Below are 18,532 nucleotides of genomic sequence, written 5' to 3'. Positions count from 1 at the left end.
TAAACCGCCGTAGGGCCATGAGGAACGCTTCAGTATCCAAACTCTCCAGTAGGTCCAGGTGGACACATCTAGTGGTCAAACACTTGAATAGAATGCCCCAGCGCTTTTCCACTCGACGACCTAACTTGATCGTCAAGGGGCCAAAGCAATCCACTCCTGTTGACCAGAAGGGTGGTTTGAGGAGGCGCAAGCGAGCAGGGGGTAAATCTGCCATTTTGGGCACCGTGGCTCTGGCCCGCCATCTCTGACATTCCACACAGGCGTATTGGTGCTTACGAATGGCTCCTCGTCCTCCAAGTATCCAGTACTTCCGCCTCATCTCCCCATAGACTCTCTCTGGCCCTGGGTGGAGAAGCCTCTCATCATAACTCTTGATGAGGAGCCTGGTACTAGGGTGTCTGGAGTCAAGGATAATTGGGTGGATAGCGTCGGGATCCAAAACTTCTGCTTGGCGCAGCCTCCCTCCGACTCTGATCACTCCAAGGATTCGATCATATTCTGGGGCCAGAGAGAGAAAACGGCTGTTCTTAGCCACCTCCCTACCGGCTTTCAGAGCTTTTAGCTCCTCAGGGAAGCTAACTGCTTGTGCATGCTGGAGGAGTAGTGTCTCTGCCGCGAGGGAGGTGGGTATGGAAGCCACCCCATCTGAGGTCTGGTTTGTGGCGGTGATCAGATCCGGCAGGGTTTGGGATTGTGTCATGTCAGGGAGAGCTGTTGTCGGTTCCATAGAGATGCTGTAGCATTGGGCGGACTTCCTTAACTCATGAGCTTCAGTTGGTTGCGGAGGGGCTGCACGCCTGGGGGCTGTCGGCCACTTGTTCTCTGGTTGGGACAAGAATGGTGGCCCCAAACTCCAGCGATGGGGTTGAGCCAGTTCCTTAAGTGTTTTACCACGAGTAACGTCATCAGCAGGATTGTTTACGCTGTCAACATACCTCCAGTCTTGGACTTCTGTTAGGTCTTGGATTTCCGCAATGCGAGTTCCGACGAACACCTTATACCTGCAGGACTCCGACTTGAGCCAGGTCAATACAGTAGTTGAATCACTCCAGTAGATGACCCTTTGGATTGGCAAGGTGAGCTCGGCTCGCAAGGTTGATGCCAACTGGGCTCCGGAAAGGGCAGCACTGAGTTCCAGCCTAGGCATTGACAACTGCTTCTTGGGTGCAACCCTGGACCTGGCCATGACGAAGGATACATGGATGTGGCCTGCCTTATCCTCCACTCTTAGATAGGAAACCGCCCCATAAGCTCGCTCTGAAGCGTCACAGAACACATGCAGTTCCAGGCATGATCCCAGTTGGTCAGCACAGGGTGGTACATAACATCTTGGCATTTGGACTTCAGAGAGCTCCGATAACTCTGTTTCCCAACAGATCCATCATTCCACTAGGTCAGCCGGGTGGATCGGTTCATCCCAGTCCCTCTTGGTCTGCCACAGGTCCTGGACTAAGACTTTGGCCCGAGTTGTATATGGCAGAATATACCCAAGGGGATCATATTGACTGGCCAGGGTCCGATAGATGGTGCGCAGAGTGGGGGTTTCGGTACTCAGGGCGGAGCGGTGCTTGTACCCCAGGGTATCCGGTATGCAGCTCCATCTCAGTCCTAGAGTGGGCTCTTGTGGGTTAGCGCCAGACTGCGATAGCCATAGTTCACTGCTACTAGACCTGGCTTGTGGCGGGAGGTGCTGGATAACCTCCGCTCTGTTACTCGCCCACTGTCGGACCTCAAATCCCCCTTTGGATAGGAGATACCGTACTTTGTCAAGGAGTGCTTTCGCTTCAGCCGTGGATGGGACGCTTTGTAAGCAGTTATCCACATAGAAGGCATTTTCCACTGAATCCCATACTTCTGGGTCACTGTCTGGGTGCTCCCGTGCGTGTCTCTGCAGAGCGTATATGGCACAGCAAGAACTGCAGGTGGTGCCAAATGGGAGTACTTGCCATTCATAGATTGTGGGCTCTGCGTCTCGTTCCATATCTCGCCAGATGAACCGGAGCAGTGTAGTGTCGGAAGGCAGCAGACAAATCTGATGAAACATGGCTTTGATGTCTCCACTGATGGCTGTAGAGTGCTGCCGGAACCGGAGAAGGACACCGAGCAAGGAAGGACCTAAAATTGGTCCGGGGAGTAGACAGTCATTCAGGCTTTGACCAGCAGCTTGGAATGAACAGTTGAAGACAAGTCTGTACTTCCCACCGTGTTGCTGGATAACATGATGAGGGAGATACCAGGATTCGCCGAGTGCGTTTCCCTCTTCTTGATTTGTCACTTTGGTGACATAGCCTGCCTTTACAAGGTTATGAATCTCTCGGTTATGAACTTCAGCAAGCTCAGGATTCTTCACCAGGCATCGCTCCGTTCCACGCAATAGTGGGAGTACAGCCCGTGTCGTGGTTGCCAGAGGAGGATGGTTGGGCACCCGTAGCAGTGGGGTCGCGTACCTCCGAACGCCATCCATTTCAGTGGTGGTGGTGCGCTTCTCCAGGAGGTCTAATGCATAGGAGTCTTGTTTAGAGCGAGTGACCTCCTGTAGCTTCCGGTTGGAGAAGGTGTCCATCTTCCATAGCATCTCAACATTCTGAAGGAGGTCAGTAGCTGGACAGGGGGATGGAGCTGGATTGCTTCTGGTGAAGAGGACTTGTTGTGACTGTACAGCTTGGGTGGAGAGAAGTAAATGGGCTGGACCTTGCACAGCCCAACCCAAGGATGTATGGACAGCAACAGGCCCGCCTTCTGGTCCAGCTCGTATAGGCTCAGTCGGGGTGACGAGATGTGGGTGGTCTGACCCAATCAGGATAAGTGGAGCTACTCTGGCCAGGCTAGGAAGAGGCAATCCTCGGAGATGAGGATATTGTCTCTGTAGAACACTTACCGGGCAGGAGTGCTCTGCAAGACTCAGGCCCTCCGCCGTGAAGGCATTGGTGATAGTATAGGTCACGTCCCTGTTTCCTGAAGGGGAAATGCTGAAGGTCACAGCAGAGCCTTTCATTTGGATAACATCATGTCGCACCGTTCTGAGATTAAGGATCTCGGGGATCCCCTCCAGGTTAAGCTGTCGGGTGGCCGCCGGGAGAATGATTGTTCGTTCAGACCCATCATCTAGAACTGCGAATGTATCAATGCTTCTCCCTCCACTCCACAGAGTGACCTTGACCACCTTCAACATGACCCTTGGAGACCGGTTCTGCTGGTTGAGGTAGAGCTCCTTTACAGCTCCTACCATGAGCATACTCTGCTCTTTCTGTGCTTGGGGAATTCCATCATGCAACACTGTGAGATGGATTTCCGTACAGCGATTGCAGGGTTTCCTCAATGTGCAGGTAGCCTTATGGCTACGGGCACACTTGTAGCATCGCTCGCATGAAGTGATCCAAGCCTTCAATTGAGGTTGAGTGAGCTTTTTTACCCTGGGGCATGAGCCAAGGAAGTGCCCCTTACTATTGCAATATGGGCAGTAAGGCTGAAATTTGATGTTCTTGCTCTTCAGAGGGGTCTTCTTCCCAGGTTCCTCCCCAGCTTCACTATTTAAGTACATAGTAGTGGGAGTTGGTCTTTTCTGTTCCTATCTGGCGTTCAAACTCCTTCCTTCCCCCGTAGACAATGGCTGAGATTGTGGCCTGGTGAGCGATGCTCTTCGCCCTCGCTTTCACCTACAACCATGCGGCCAGGTCTCTGAGAGCATAGGTGCTTCTCAAGCCCTTTGTTCAAACAATGTTCAACGAAACTGTCTCTGAGGGACGCTGGAAGCTTGCTAAGAAGCCTGTCCACGTGGGAGCCATATTTCAGCTTTTTCCCGTCTTCTCCTTCAACGGATTGGAGCATCGAGGTCAGGGATTGGACAGCCAGGGAGAACTCTTGGAAGGCAGCATGGTCTCCCATTTTAATTGGAGACATGTTCAGGATGTTGTTTAGTTCATTCTGGACTAGCTGGCGTGGCTCACCATATCTCGCTTTCAGGGCCTGGAGAGCGGCAGTGTATGGTATTGCGGAGTGCATAAAGGATTGGGCCAGCTTGTATGCACTGGGAAACCGCAAGTGATCCATTAGTACTTGTAGCGTTCTGACAGATGACTGTGAATACCCAGTAGGCTCTCCAATGCCATTTCCAAAAGGACAAATTCACTCTCCTTTCCGCTCTCAAAGTATGGCAGTTTGGGTCTGGGAATTCCATAGGCTGAGGCTACTAGCAGTTTCATAATGTTGGCTCCATCTTCTGGTTGCGTGAAGGATAAACCCGGGACTTCTGATGAGCCCACTGTGGCCTCATTGGGCCTGTCCCCTACTGTCCCAGACCCTCCATGGGTGGCAGCCGGAATTGGGTGAGAGCCCTCCCACCTGCCGTCTGAGGACTGGCCTGGTCCAGGCCCTGGACGAGAGGAACAATTTGCTGTGGTTGGTAATTGGCGGAAAGGTGAAGGAGTGATGCTTTGTCCAGATGGAGGAATGCTAACTTCTGTCACTGGCATAGAGGGCGTTTGCGGAGTGGTCTGTTCCCCGTGCTCCGTGTTGGCTGTTGACCTTGGAGCCTCCGGGGACTGTGTGCCATGCTGTACCAGAGGGGCAGATTGGGAAAGAAAGGCAGACAGGTCAGGTCCATCTGGAATGGTGGTCAGGTCAGCTCCCTGTTTGTTCCTCTCCAGGAAGGATGAGACCATCCGTGCCTCCTCCAATTCCCTTCTTGCTTGACGGTGCCGTCGCTGCTGTGCCAGGTCCTTGGCAATGAATTCCCTTTCCTGTAGAGCTCTACGGGCTTGCACATCCAATAGGTGACATCGTTCGTCAGCCTGTCGTTCCTCCTCAATCTGACGCTCAATTTCCTCCAACGCTAATAGTTTCATCCTCTCTTGTAGGACAGCGGTCTGTGATTCGCTGAGGGCTAGTGAATGGCGGCTGCCATGGCCACATCCAAAGGGGTATCCACTGGTCGAACTCTCACTCCGTCTAGAGTGCCTCGACGATTTCCCTTCAGTTAAGGGGTGAGCGGAGCCGGTCTCAGGAAGCTGGTCGACCTGTGCGGTGGGAGTTACCTCCTCCATAGGTTCTTCCTGTAGACCACTTTCCCGTCCCAAAGCAGTTTCTGGTCCTTGGTCCAGAGGGGATGGTTGATGGCTGAAACGTACAGCTGATCCATCACCAATTTGAGCTCTGGTGGGCTTGCCCTTGGATGTGGGAAACTCAACCACATAATCCTTAAGATAACCAGGTGCTTGCCTGGTTCTCCTGGTACTACTGGTGGTTGAGGTAGCTCCTGGACCTTTTCGTTGTTCCAGGACCTTTCCCTCTGCTGCTCTCTCTTCCTTTCTCCTTCCTTCCAGTGGAGACAATTCCTCCTTCTCCCCCTTCATTTCCTTTCCACCTGTCTTTGGTTCCGTCATCATCCGGTTCGAAGGACCATTGAAAGATTAGTGGAATCTGTGGAAAATGTGTTGATGAATTGTGCCTTTGGTAATTGTAACTTATTGTGGATTTATGTTAATAACTGTCACTTGTTTCCTTTGAACCTAGAACCATACATAATACATTTTTATAACTTAAATGTCCTCTGATTGACCTGCGCAAATAAAATGGATCAAAGAGAAGTTTTGAATCTCTACGACACGAGCCCTTGGGGGGCCATCACCCTTCACTAAAACCAGCCGTACAGTCCTTTCAAAACTAGACCATTTCTTACATGGTCCTTCTAGCGGATTTGGTGGCTACCAAAAAGACTGTATAGAAGACATTCTCATTTAGCCAGCTCTCTGTAAGACATACGGGTAGGATGCCCAGTCCAACAGCGCCAAACACTGAAGCGGTATGGCTATGAGCACTTTCACCAATAGGTTGGCAACCTCCACAGAGCTGATGCACCTACCAGCTTACCAACTGTACAACGCGTGCACCACCTCCACAGCAGAACCAGCAACAAGAGCTGAACATAGTTAATGTCTCATCCTCATCGTTGTAACAAAGGAGTACAGTGTGCAACCCACAGTGGATTTTTCCATCACATGTGCAGTGCACTCTTCCATCACATGTACAGCTGATTCTCAAGATCTTGCACACTTGCACACTAACACGGAACCCAAACCAGCTGCGCACGTGCCCAATCATGCATACATTTATTTTGTCCCCCTACACCAAACGCGATCACGACACGCAGGTTAAAATATGCAAACAAACTCTGAACAAATTACATTAATTTGGGGACAGGTCAAAAAGCATTAAACATTTATGGCAATTTAGCTAGTTAGCTTGCACTTGCTAGCTAATTTATCCTATTTAGCTAGCTTGCTGTTGCTAGCTATTTTGTCCTGGGATATAAACATTGAGTTGTTATTTTACCTGAAATGCACAAGGTCCTCTACTCCGAAAATTAATCCACACATAAAACGGTCAACCGAATCGTTTCAAGTTCTCTCCTCCTTTCCAGCTTTTTCATCTTTGAACTTATATGGTGATTGGCATCTAAACTTTCATAGTATTACCACAACGACTGGCAACACAGTTCGTCTTTCAATCACCCAAGTGGGTATAACCAATGAGGAGATGGCACATGGGTACCTGCTTCTATAAACCAATGAGGAGATGGGAGAGGCAGGACTTTCAGCGCAATCTGCGTCAGAAATAGAAAGGACTTCTATTTTAGCCCTTGGCAATGCAGACGCTCGTTGACGCGTGCGAGCAGTGTGGGTGCAATAATTGAATAACATAGATTTCTAAATTTATTTTGCAACGCTTGCGCACGCAACACAAGCGGTGTAGTCAGGGTATTATGACATGTTATTGAGCCCACACTACTGTCTGAGCCAAGGACTACTTGCTTTCTGGTAAGTTTTGATTACAATACTGGGTGGGGTGAATATATTTTATATGACATACATTTTGTTATCTAGTAAATAGTAGCCTACAGCAAAGTGTATTTAAATAATTTATAACTAAAACGATTTCTGCTAGTTAGTTTTTGCTACCATGTGGGTTTTAGCTTGCTTCAGCCTGCTAACTGAGGAGTGTTTCATTTTAAAACATTTATATCTTACAAAGGAGTTGTTTAATCTAACTGCTTAACTATTTAGCTGTACATGGAATTGAATTAGATTTTTTTCTAATCTTTACATGAAAATGCAACGGGCACTATCTGATGTGTGGAGACATTTCACTGCAGCTAATGTAGAAGGAAAAGCTGTGTACGTTTGCAAATACTGTGCCAAATCATATGTGAAGAATGCAACAAAGATACAGAATCATCTGTCCAAGGGCATAAAGTTCCCTCAGCGCTCACAACAAGCAACCTCTGACAAAAGTCCCTCTACTTCTATTTGGGGTGAAAATGATAAATCAGACAACTTATCGATAGCAACAGCTCATGGTCCTCCTGGAATCAGAAGTGTGTTTTACTCAATGGAGGAACAAACAATGTCAGAGAAATGCTGATGAATGTCTTGCTCAAGCTGTGTATGCAACTGATTCACCTCTGACGTTCACAGGAATGTTCAGAGATTTCTGAATGTTCTTCGCCCAGCAAACACCCCTCCAACCAGACATGCTTTATCTACTCATTTGCTGGATGCAGAATTCAACAGAGTTCAAGTGAAGGTCAAGCAAATCATAGAGAAAGCAAACTGTATCGCAATCATCTCTGATGGGTGGTCGAATCTTCGTGGGCAAGGAATAATTAACTACATCTCCACCCCTCAACCAGTATTCTACAATAGCACAGACACAAGGGACAACAAACACACTGGTCTCTACATTGTAGATGAGCTGAAGGCAGTCATCAATGACCTTGGACCACAGAAGGTATTTGCACTAGTGACAGACAATGCTGCAAACATGAAGGCTTCTTGGTCTAAAGTGGAGGAGTCCTACCCTCACATCACACCCATTGGCTGTGCTGCTCATGCATTGAATCTGCTCCTCAAGGACATCATGGCACTGAAAACAATGGATACACTCTACAAGAGAGCCAAGGAAATGGTTAGGTATGTGAAGGGTCATCAAGTTATAGCAGCAATCTACCTCATCAAGCAAAGTGAGAAGAATAAGAGCACCACATTGAAGCTTCCCAGCAACACCCGTTGGGGTGGTGTTGTCATCATGTTTGACAGTCTCCTGGAGGGGAAGGAGTCTCTCCAAGAAATGGCCATATCAGTCTGCCAAAATGGACAGCCCCATCAAGAGGATCCTCCTGGATGATGTATTTTGGGAGAGCGTGGTAAGCAGCCTGAAACTCCTGAGACCTATAGCAGTAGCCATTGCATGGATTGAGGGCGACAATGCCATCCTGTCTGATGTTCAGACTACTTGCAGATGTAAGAGAAGAAATCCGTACTGCCCTGCCCACTTCACTGTTGCTTCAAGCAGAGGAAACTGCAGTTCTGAAATACATAAAAAGCGTGAAGACTTCTGTCTGAAGCAGAACCCCAAGTATGCTGGCAAGTGCATCCTGTCTGGTGCAGAGATCAACAAGGCTTGTGTGTCATCACTACTGTGTCTCGCTACCTTGGCCTGGATGAGCGAAAGGTTCTTGGCAGTCTGGCGAAGTGCACTTCCAAGCAAGGGATGGAGATGCAATATGGCAGTCGTGCCAACATATCTCATCAGCCACCTGGTGGAAGGGATTTTGTGGATCTGAGGCTCTTTCCCCTGTTGCCTCTATCATCCTCCAAATCCCACCAACACCATCCGCCTCAGAGCGCAACTGGTCCTTGCTTGGGAACACACACCAAAGCATGCAACATGCTGACCAATACAAGGGTTGAAAAAGGTGTGGCCATCAGGGCAAATGTTAGGCTTTTTGAGCCTGACAACGAGCCATCCTCAACAAGGTTGGAAAGTGAGAGTGAAGATGAGGCCTCAGAGTCTGATGTTTAAGAGGTGGACATCGGAAGCCTGAGAGGAAGACAACCAAACCTTTAGTCTAGAAACTATCATTTTACAGATGTATGTTGAAAAAGTTTTTGGGAGATGCGATGGATCATTGGGGATCATTCAATATTCCCTTTTGTCGTTTAGTGAAATCATCCCATGTGAAGAGTCAACTCAAATTCGTAACTAAATTGTTTATTTCTGTTGGAAGGATTTAATCATTTGCAATTATGTCTACTTATGATAAGGTAAAACGTTTGTTTCTGTCTCCATATGGTAAATATATCCAATGCAAAAAACATCTACATTTAAATGATATTATTAAGCATATTTCTGTTAATTCCCATATATTCTTGTAAATTCCCACGGAAAGTTTCCACCTCTGAATATTCCCCAAAATGTGCAACCCTACTGACGCCTCGTATGGAATTCATGCACAGGTGTCATTCAGTCATAGGAGCCTGTCCATACAGTCAGTACATTAGACAGCTCATGCAGTATGAAGTCCTTGACTTGTCTGTGGTCTACTCTACTCACACTGTCACTCTTCATTCATGTCTATTCCTGACCTAATTTGTGTCTCTTTGTTTACCTGTTCAGTCTGGCAGCAGTAAAGATACAGAGTACTTTCAGCAGTGGGTAATCCCATTCCGAATGATCCAGGAAATGGTTTCCTCTCTTCAAGTCACTTCATGTACATAACTATTTAGGAGTCATCATATAGAGTGGATCCTTCCCTGATAGTTACGTTTGTCATAACATTTCAGCATGATACGAACATTTGCAGTTTGTTGATAACGAGAAATCTAGAATTCATATCTTATTGCCAACACTTTAAGAATTAATCAATCTACAGTGAACAAAAATACAAACACAACATGTAAAGTGTTGGTCCCATGTTTCATGAGCTGAAATAAAATATCCCAGAAATGTTCCATATGCACAAAAAGCTTATTTCTCTCAAATGTTGTGCCCAAATTTGTTTACATCCCTGTTAGTGAGCATTTCTCCTTTGTCAAGATAATCCATTCACCTGACAGGTGTGGCATATCAAGAAGCTGATTAAAACAGCATGATCATTATACAGGTGCACCTTGTGCTGGGGACAATAAAAGGCAACTCTAAAATGTGCAGTTTTATCACACAATGGCACAGATGTTTCAAGTTGAGGGAGAGTGCAATTGGCATGCTGACTGCAGGAATGTACACCAGAGCTGTTGCCAAATCATTTTGTTAATTTCTCTACCATATGTCGCCTTCAACATCATTTTAGAGAATTTGGCAGTACATCCAACCGGCCTCACAACCACAGACTGTACGTAACCACGCCAGCCCAGGACCTCCACATCCGACTTCTTCACCTGCGGGATCATCTGAGACCAGCAACCCAGGCTGCTAATGAAACTGTGGGTTTGCACTACCGAAGAACTGTCAGAAACAGTCTCAGGAAAGCTCATCTGCGTGCTTGTCATCTTCACCAGGGTATCCACCTGACTGCAGTTCTGCGTCGTAAACAACTTTAGTGGGCTAATGCTCACCTTTTGATGGCCACTGGCACGCTGGATGAATCCCACTTTGAACTGTACCAGGCAGATGGCAGAAAGCATGTATGGCGAGCGGTTTGTTGATGTCATTGTGAGCAGTGTCCCATGGTGGGGTTATGGTATGGGCAGGCATAAGCTGTGGACAACAAACACAATTACATTTTATCTATTGCAATTTGAATGCACAGAGGTACCGTGATGAGAGCCTGAGGCCCATTGTCATGCCATTCATCCGCCGCCATCACCTCATGTTTCAGCATAATGCACAGTCCCATGTCCCAAGGATCTGTACACAAATCCTGGAAGCTGAAAATGTCCCAATACTTCCATTTTCACCAGACATGTTACCCATTGAGCATGTTTGGGATGCTCTGGATCCACATATGACAGCATGTTCCAGTTCCTGCAAATATCCAGCATAACTTCGCACAGCCATTGAAGAAGAGTGGGACAACAGGCCACAATCAGCAGCCTGATCAACTCTATGCAAAGGAGATGTCGCGCTGCATGAGGCAAAGGGTGGTCACACCAGATACTGACTGGTTTTCAGATCCACACCCCTACCTTGTTTAAGGTATCTGTGACCAACAGATGCATGTCTGTATTCCCAGGCACCTGAAACCCTTGGATTGGGGCCTAATGCATTTATTTAAATTGCCATATATGAACTGTAACATTTGTTTATATTTTTGTTCAGTATAAGGTGCATTAAACGTGAGTACAGTGCCACTCGGGTCAGCTTGCTGACTTGCATATCATCTCAAATATATCTCTAGAATACATTTGACGAGGAAGATGTTTCCATTGACAAGCAATTCCTAATGTGTCATTGGTTATACTTCATCCCATTTTAAACACAGTCGAGCTGGAATGTCTGTTCAGAGACAGTCTCATATGCTACAGAGAGAACCTCATCTTTCTAATGGTCGACTAAGAGACAGTTCAGAGGTGATGAGAAGTCACATGATGATCAGCTAAGTATGTTGGAATTTTATTGACGTTAACATTTTCAAGGGCATAAGACAATTAGTAGCCTACACGGTAATTGCCTTATGCATCAGGAGTGTACACATTTACCTTTACACAGGTCGTGGCACAGACATGGGAGTAAGCAAAAGAAGATGACAAATTCAGATAAAAATCATGATTAGTGACATTGAGAGTACAGTGTTGGTGATTTATTTAGATGAAATGATCATGTTGGTGTCTGAGTAAAAGAGCTCAGACAGCTCTGTAGGTACAGTAGGAAAAGGGGGAAATTCACCACTTGGTTATTTGGTCCACATACCTTTGAGTGATTTCAGCTGAATCTCAGTTCATCAGGAAACTAATTTGCCTTAATTTTAAGTTCATTCACCTACTGGACACAATGGCTAAAACTAAAATGAAACTGGGTCCTCAGCCTATGCCCACTAATCACTATGAACCATTGGTCTGTAAAAACAGTGTCCCTGATCGCATATGAGACTCTCATAATTCATCTGTACAGCTGTACCACATATCTGTTGTGGCATAGTTGGGCTGGAGGAGAGATGTGTCCATGGTGTTTGGTCACCGTGTGGGGGCGGTGTCAGGGTCAGTCTGACCAGTCGTTGTCCTCCAGTTCGGAGTCATCCTCTGAGTCGCTGTAGTCCACTGCGATGCGTCGGGACAGGATGGTGGCCACGTCGTTCCCCACAGGCTCCCGCTTGGCCTGCTGCTCCTGCTGCTCCTGCCCTTTCTTCAGCTGGATACCTGAGCAACACAAACCCACACAGACACATTCACACACAGTCTAAACATGAACTTCTGTGCAAATACCTCTTTGTATATATGTTTTTACCTCTGCTGTCTCCAGAAGAATGGTAAACTTCTAAGTGCAGCTAAACTTACCCATGCGAATAGCTGACAGAAGGTCACTTCGTGTACCAGTGACAGGCTGGGTGTCCTGTCTCTTCCAATCACCGAGTCCTGCCACTTGGGGGGGAGCGGGAGGGACTGGTGGTGGTGGAGGACCTGGGGGAGGGGGAATCATACGGGGTCCTGGGGGAGATAGCATTGGGGGACAATAGCCTGAGGATCTAGTAAGGGGGGTGGGGGACACCATGGGAGAGCCAAAGGCTGTCTGTGCAGATGGGATAAGAGGGGCTGGGGGAGGAGGAGGCGGTGGTCCAGAACTGGCATAGTACTCCATTATACTGAGAGAAAGAAGATTTTCAGTTTTAGAACTCTACATTTGAGGTAACAATTAGTATAAACAAATCAGATTCACTAATCTATATTACAGATTTCTTATTGTTACAGTAACAATACCTGTAGTCTGCAGGTGGAAGCGTTATAGTGCCATTCATTCTCTCAGTGGAGTGATGCAGAGGGTTGGGGTGGTGTGTGCGGTTGAGAGTCCCTTCTCTGTAGCCCACTCCGATGCTGTGGTACTCATGCTCTACAGATTCATGGATGTCTGCAGGCTGATAGGGGTGAGCCAGGGTGTGGTTGGATGTAGCATGGGGAAGGCCTGGAGCAGTTGGGTAGTCTGGCAGATCATATCTAGACAACAAAAAGTCATAATTAACTCTTTACACTGATAACATTTGAATATGCCATTTGGAAAACAAACAGTGAAGGAATCCTTTGCTCAGGAGAGATGAATATAGTCCTAATTGGGGGATGGAACTACTGACCTGCTCTCTGGGGAGAGGGAGCCCTCAGACGACGCCCCCCGGTGGAGAGAGTGAGGGTGGTGATGGTCTGGGCGGAGCTCTTTGTCGAACGCCATCATGTTCCACTCGTGACGGCGGTTTCGGGCTTTACGAACCTTCTTCACCTCACGCTGAAGTGTGCCGTCAACACATCGCTTCTGCTCCTGAGAGAGAGAGAGAGAGAGAGAGAGAGAGAGAGAGGTCATTTTGCAAATAGGATATTGTATACACACGTTGTTCAGAAGCAAAATACAAGAGGCTTTTTTAAAAGTGTGATATTAAGAGGCTCTCACCCGTTGTCTTCTTCTCTCCTTCCTCTTGTCCTCCGTGTCCTGCAGCATCTTCTCTCTCCACAGGTCAAAGAAGTAGGACGGGTCTGTGTAGAACTTCATCCCATCAGTGTGGTCATCTCTGTGTCAAAAGAGAGACTAGTTAGCTATTTGTCACGACCTTGAGGTTAAATCTCGTCTGGTGATTGTGATGCATCCACACAGTGAACCTGTAGGCAGAGAGGATGCTGAGAGGAGGAGGCTTGTCGCTGGTGTTGTACATCTCTGCTACAGGGTTGGACGTGCTGCTATTGGACACCACCTGCTGGTCCTGGACTGTGGAACTCTTAAATGCCTTCCTCATGTTGATGTCCTGCAGAGAGACTGGAGATCAAAACAGAGAATGTGAGATTGATAGAAAGGTAAGCAATTAGAAGATACTGAGATAGAAAATAAAAAACGATTATGGGCCATGCAGAACCAGAGACAAGGAGGATAACTAATGAGTCGGTTATTCTCATTCAACATTAGAGTTTTTTATTTTTTTACCCTTATCCCCTGACCCCAACTGACCCTCTTCCACAGTGGAATCCAGCTGGGTGACCTTGACGGCCAAGCGGTCGATGCGGTCTTGGAGACCGTTTGCACGCAGGTAAAAGGTGTTAGCCTCACTAAACAACTCTCCAAAGACATCCTCTGCATGTTTACCTGAGGACAGAGAGGAGTCATTACTACAGACTTTCACCGTGTCCAACTGGTCAGACAAGATGATTGGAGAAGTACACTTCATACTACACAGAAAAGAGCAAAGAGATACAGTTGAAGTCGGAAGTTTACATACACTTAGGTTGGTCATTAAAACTCGTTTTCAACCACTCCACAAATTTCTTGTTAACAAACTATAGTTTTGGCAAGTTGGTTAGGACATCTACTTTGCGCCTGATACAAGTAATTTTTCCAACAATTGTTTACAGACAGATTATTTCACTTAATCACAATTCCAATGGGTCAGAAGTTTACATACACTAAGTTGACTTTGCCTTTAAACAGCTTGGAAAATTCCATAAAATGATGTCATTGCTTTAGAAGCTTCTGATAGGCTAATTGACATAATTTGAGTTAATTGGAGGTGTACCTGTGGATGTATTTCAAGGCCTACCTTCAAACTCAGTGCCTCTTTGCTTGACATCATGGGGAAATCAGCCAAGACCTCAGAAAAAGAATTGTAGACCTCTACAAGTCTGGTTCATTCTTGGGAGCAATTTCCAAACGCCTGAAGGTACCACGTTCATCTGTACAAACAGTAGTACGCAAGTATAAACACCATGGGACCACGCAGCTGTTATACCGCTCAGGAAGGAGATGCGTTTTGTTTCCTAGAGATGAACGTACTTTGGTGCGAAAAGTGAAAATCAATCCCAGAACAGCAAAAGACCTTGTGAAGATGCTAAGGAAACAAGTACAAAAGTATCCATATCCACAGTAGAACGAGTCCTATATCGACATAACCTGAAAGGCCGCTCAGCAAGGAAGAAGCCACTGCTCCAAAACCGCATTAAAAAGCCAGACTACGATTTGCAACTGCACATGGGGACAAATATTGTACTTTTTGGAGAAATGTCCTCTGGTCTGATGAAACAAAAACAGAACTGTTTGGCCATAATGACCATCGTCATTTGGAGGAGAAAGGGGAGGCTTGCAAGCCGAAGCACACCATCCCAACCGTGAAGCATGGGGGTGGCAGCATCATGTTGTGGGGGTGCTTTGCTGTAAGAGGTACTGGTGCACTTCACAAAATAGATGGCATCATGAGGCAGGAAAATTATGTGGATATATTGAAGCAACATCTCAAGACATCAGTCAGGAGGTTAAAGCTTGGTCGCAAATGGGTCTTCCAAGTGAACAATGACCCCAAGCATACTTCCAAAGTTGTGGCAAAATGGCTTAAGGACAACAAAGTCAAGGCATTGGAGTGGCTATCACAAAGCCCTGACCTCAATCCCATAGAAAACGTGTGGGCAGAAATGAAAAAGCGTGTGCGAGCAAGGAGGCCTACAAATCTGACTCAGTTACACCAGCTCTGTCAGGAGGAATGGGCCAAAATTCACCCAACTTATTGTGGGAAGCTTGTGGAAGGCTACCCGATATGTTTGACCCAAGTTAAACAATTTAAAGGCCATGCTACCAAATACTAATTGAGTGTATGTAAACTTCTGACCCACGGGGAATGTGATGAAAGAAATAAAAGCTGAAATTATTCTCTCTACTATTATTCTGACATTTCACATACTTAAAATAAAGTGGTGATCTGAACTGACCTAAGACAGGAAATTTTGTACGAGGATTAAATGTCAAGAATTGTGAATAACTGAGTTTAAATGCATTTGGCCAAGGTGTATGTAAACTTCCGACTTCAACTGTAAGTTGAGGTAACGTTGAATAGACAGGAGCAATTTAGTGATGGAGATTTCCAGACAACCAACCAAATGGTTGAGATTTGTCAAACAACGCTGAGACAAGAGCAAGTGATTGTGAAATCTGTCTCGATTCTCTCTCCCTCTCTGTCCCTCCCTCTCTCCTTTATTTGCTTCTGTGAAACTAAGCTCTACAGTAAGCTCTAATCTCCAGTGACTTCATACAATCCCACCCCACACAGACACACAGTAATATGGATATGTATGGGCCAGATGTCTCATCCTCTAATTCTCTCTATCCCTCCCCACACTACAACACACACATCTGTCAATATCAACATGTATTTTACCAAATCGATTCCAATCATTAAATGCACTAAGTTAATTTATTTGCATAAATTGTTCAGTTTTCCAGTGTAACACAGGGATGAGGGTGTATAGGTCACCATTCTGGAGCATAGATGCATACATCTGGTTAAAAGATAGGTGATTACTTAATGTACATAACAGGGGGGGGGGGTGACTGTGTGAAAGGTGTGTCTTACTTAGACTGCTGAGCTGACGTATGATGGCAGACAGACTGTTGTTGGTGACGCACTCCAGCTCACTGCCAATCCCCTTGGGCAGCGCCCCGCGGCAGAGGTGCCGGGGATCTATGCTCCTCTTGACCAGGGGCATCCCCTCACACCACACCACACACCACCTGCTGGGACACAGCCACTGACAATAACCTCCACGTTCCATTAGACACAGCCAGACAATTCAGACCAGATGGTGTGTGAGACAGAGGCAGTCGAGTCAAACTTCTCCGGATTACATTACTAACCAAATCCCATTCGTCTTTATGTAATGCCATCAGAGCACATACAAGTTATCATGGAACAAACTAGTCTTTACTTCATCCCAGAGCCTTTCATTTCATTCATGGAAAATTCCTTAGAGAGGCAATTCATTGTATTGGACCCTGAAACAGCCAATCAAGACTTGTTTCCAGACCTATAACTGCAGTAAAATACATACATGCATTTACACATAACACTCCATCACATAACACCCCTGAGTGACTATAGGCTCAAACTATGCTTTTTGTAAACAACCTGGTACCAAAACAGTTTTTTTGGGCTATTTCAATATTGTGCTATATAGTCAACTGAGCTAAAGCCTATGTGTTACCACTGGGAGACACAGGTTTTATCTTTCATTCAAGGCAAGCTTACTAATGCAACTGTGGAATAATTTCATTATTTGCTATTATAAATTATGATTTCGCTTATATAAGGGAAGTATATTTAAGCAATACGGCATGAGAGGGTGTGGTATATAGCCAATATTCCACGGCTAAGAGCTGTTCTTAGCACAACGCAACATGGCGTGCCTGGATACAGCCTTTAGACGTGGTATATTGGCCATATATCACAAACCCCAGAGGTGCCTTATTGCTATTATAGACTGGTTACCAACGTAATTAGAGCAGTAAAAATACATGTTTTGTCATACCCATGGTATAAGGTCTGATATATCACGGCTGTCAGCCAATCAGCATTCAGGGCTTGAGCAACGCAGTTTATAAAATAATTGAGTCTTATTTGAAGTAAGGATTATGTTACATTTAAAGTTAAGGGCCTTGCAGTGCAACATATTATGAATGGTGACACATGCCATGCAAGACTGGGAGGAACCTCAGCAATGTTATACTCACCATACAATAAAAAAACACACTGGTTGAATCTGCGTCGTTTCCACGTTGAACGAACGTGGAATAGACGATGAATTGACGTCTGTGCCCTGTGGGCTTGATCATCATGGCAACCTTGATCACACATTTATCAACAAACCATGAATCCAAAGCATCCTACAGATTTACCAATTACGCAAGCAAGAATAGCAAGGTTGTCCCAACCAGATGCTCTGAGGTGATTAGAAGAGCCAATAAGTACAACAGTTTCAACTGGGCGAACAGCGCACCATTTGTTTCAAACCACTTTAGAGTGATGCCTTATCTTGATTGTAACAATTAAGTGCCTGCAACTCCAGATGGACCGGTTTATTACCGAAGAACTGTGGTCACTGGTCTGTGACTCGTGAGTGACCGAGGGTTTTAAATAGCAGCACCCTAATTGTAGTAGCCTACATATAATACCCAAACAGACATAACAAAGGAGGGAAGATATATATATGATAAAGACGGGACGCTCACCAAATGTGTCCTTTTAGGAGTATTCAGCTGCAATCCACCGGTAGAGTTGCCATCCTGTCCCCTCATCTCACAGGATTCTTTCTGTGAGGAGCAATCTCCCGCACAAATCAGCATCCAGGCTCAGAGATTTAATTAGAAGATTTAGTTGTGTCGTCCAATCAGGATCACCAAAAACATCCATCATGACAACCATGGGCAGTTTGACAGCGCGACATGCGTGAGTTTTCGGGATGATGACGAGAATCCCTATTTTAGAACACAAGCTTACATTACATAAATTGCATTATTAGGCCTTTGTGACTGGTTTAGCCCAGTTATTCTGAAATGTATAAATAAAAACTCAAAAATGTGTCTTCGAAGATATGACCACTTTCGGATTGTCAATGAATTGTTTCAAAAGAGAATGGATTCAACCAGGGGGTGCCCGTTTGACCCCACCTAACAGCGGGCATCTTACCACCACAACGGTCATGCCCCGTTGTCAAACGACCTATTTTCTTACTTTTAGGCCTATGAGTTTGTTTTTTGGCACATTCAAGCATTTTTGTCTGGTAGCTCTACAAATAGCTCATTTCAA

At 46.1% G+C, this 18,532-nt stretch overlaps 1 protein-coding gene across 5 annotated transcripts; it reads right to left on the bottom strand.

Moving 5' to 3' along the window:
- Window positions 1-11,372: 11,372 nt before the first annotated feature.
- Window positions 11,373-18,260, bottom strand: wasf3a (WASP family member 3a). 5 transcript variants are annotated; one of them, XM_029769940.1, is made up of 10 exons: window positions 17,956-18,260; window positions 17,458-17,568; window positions 16,304-16,464; window positions 13,894-14,052; window positions 13,575-13,728; window positions 13,369-13,486; window positions 13,058-13,239; window positions 12,690-12,923; window positions 12,270-12,574; window positions 11,373-12,131 (listed from the first exon to the last, which is right to left on the bottom strand). In XM_029769940.1, exons 3-10 carry the CDS (start codon window positions 16,434-16,436, stop codon window positions 11,974-11,976), a joined length of 1,443 nt encoding a protein of 480 aa, XP_029625800.1. In that variant the 5' UTR covers window positions 16,437-16,464; window positions 17,458-17,568; window positions 17,956-18,260; the 3' UTR covers window positions 11,373-11,973. The 5 variants fall into 5 exon arrangements, with proteins under 5 accessions (XP_029625800.1, XP_029625798.1, XP_029625797.1 ...); XM_029769938.1 differs by having other exon boundaries at window positions 16,304-16,461; XM_029769937.1 differs by lacking the exon at window positions 17,458-17,568.
- Between the last annotated feature and the right edge of the window lie 272 nt (window positions 18,261-18,532).

The sequence above is a fragment of the Salmo trutta genome, chromosome 12, assembly GCF_901001165.1.
Source record: "Salmo trutta chromosome 12, fSalTru1.1, whole genome shotgun sequence".
Classification (NCBI taxonomy): Eukaryota; Metazoa; Chordata; class Actinopteri; order Salmoniformes; family Salmonidae; genus Salmo; species Salmo trutta.
Note: the sequence above shows the minus strand (reverse complement) of the source record. Positions and strands in the feature narration are given on the sequence as shown.

What these genes read in the sequence shown, in the direction of transcription:
- wasf3a (XM_029769940.1), bottom strand. Translation starts at nt 16,436, where the DNA reads ATGCCCCTGGTCAAGAGGAGCATAGATCCCCGGCACCTCTGCCGCGGG. An exon ending in ACGTCAGCTCAGCAGTCTAA is followed by an intron (nt 14,053 to 16,303) that starts GTAAGACACACC and finishes CTCTGTCCTCAG; the next exon opens with GTAAACATGCAGAGGATGTC. An exon ending in AGCATCCTCTCTGCCTACAG is followed by an intron (nt 13,487 to 13,574) that starts GTTCACTGTGTG and finishes CTTTTGACACAG; the next exon opens with AGATGACCACACTGATGGGA.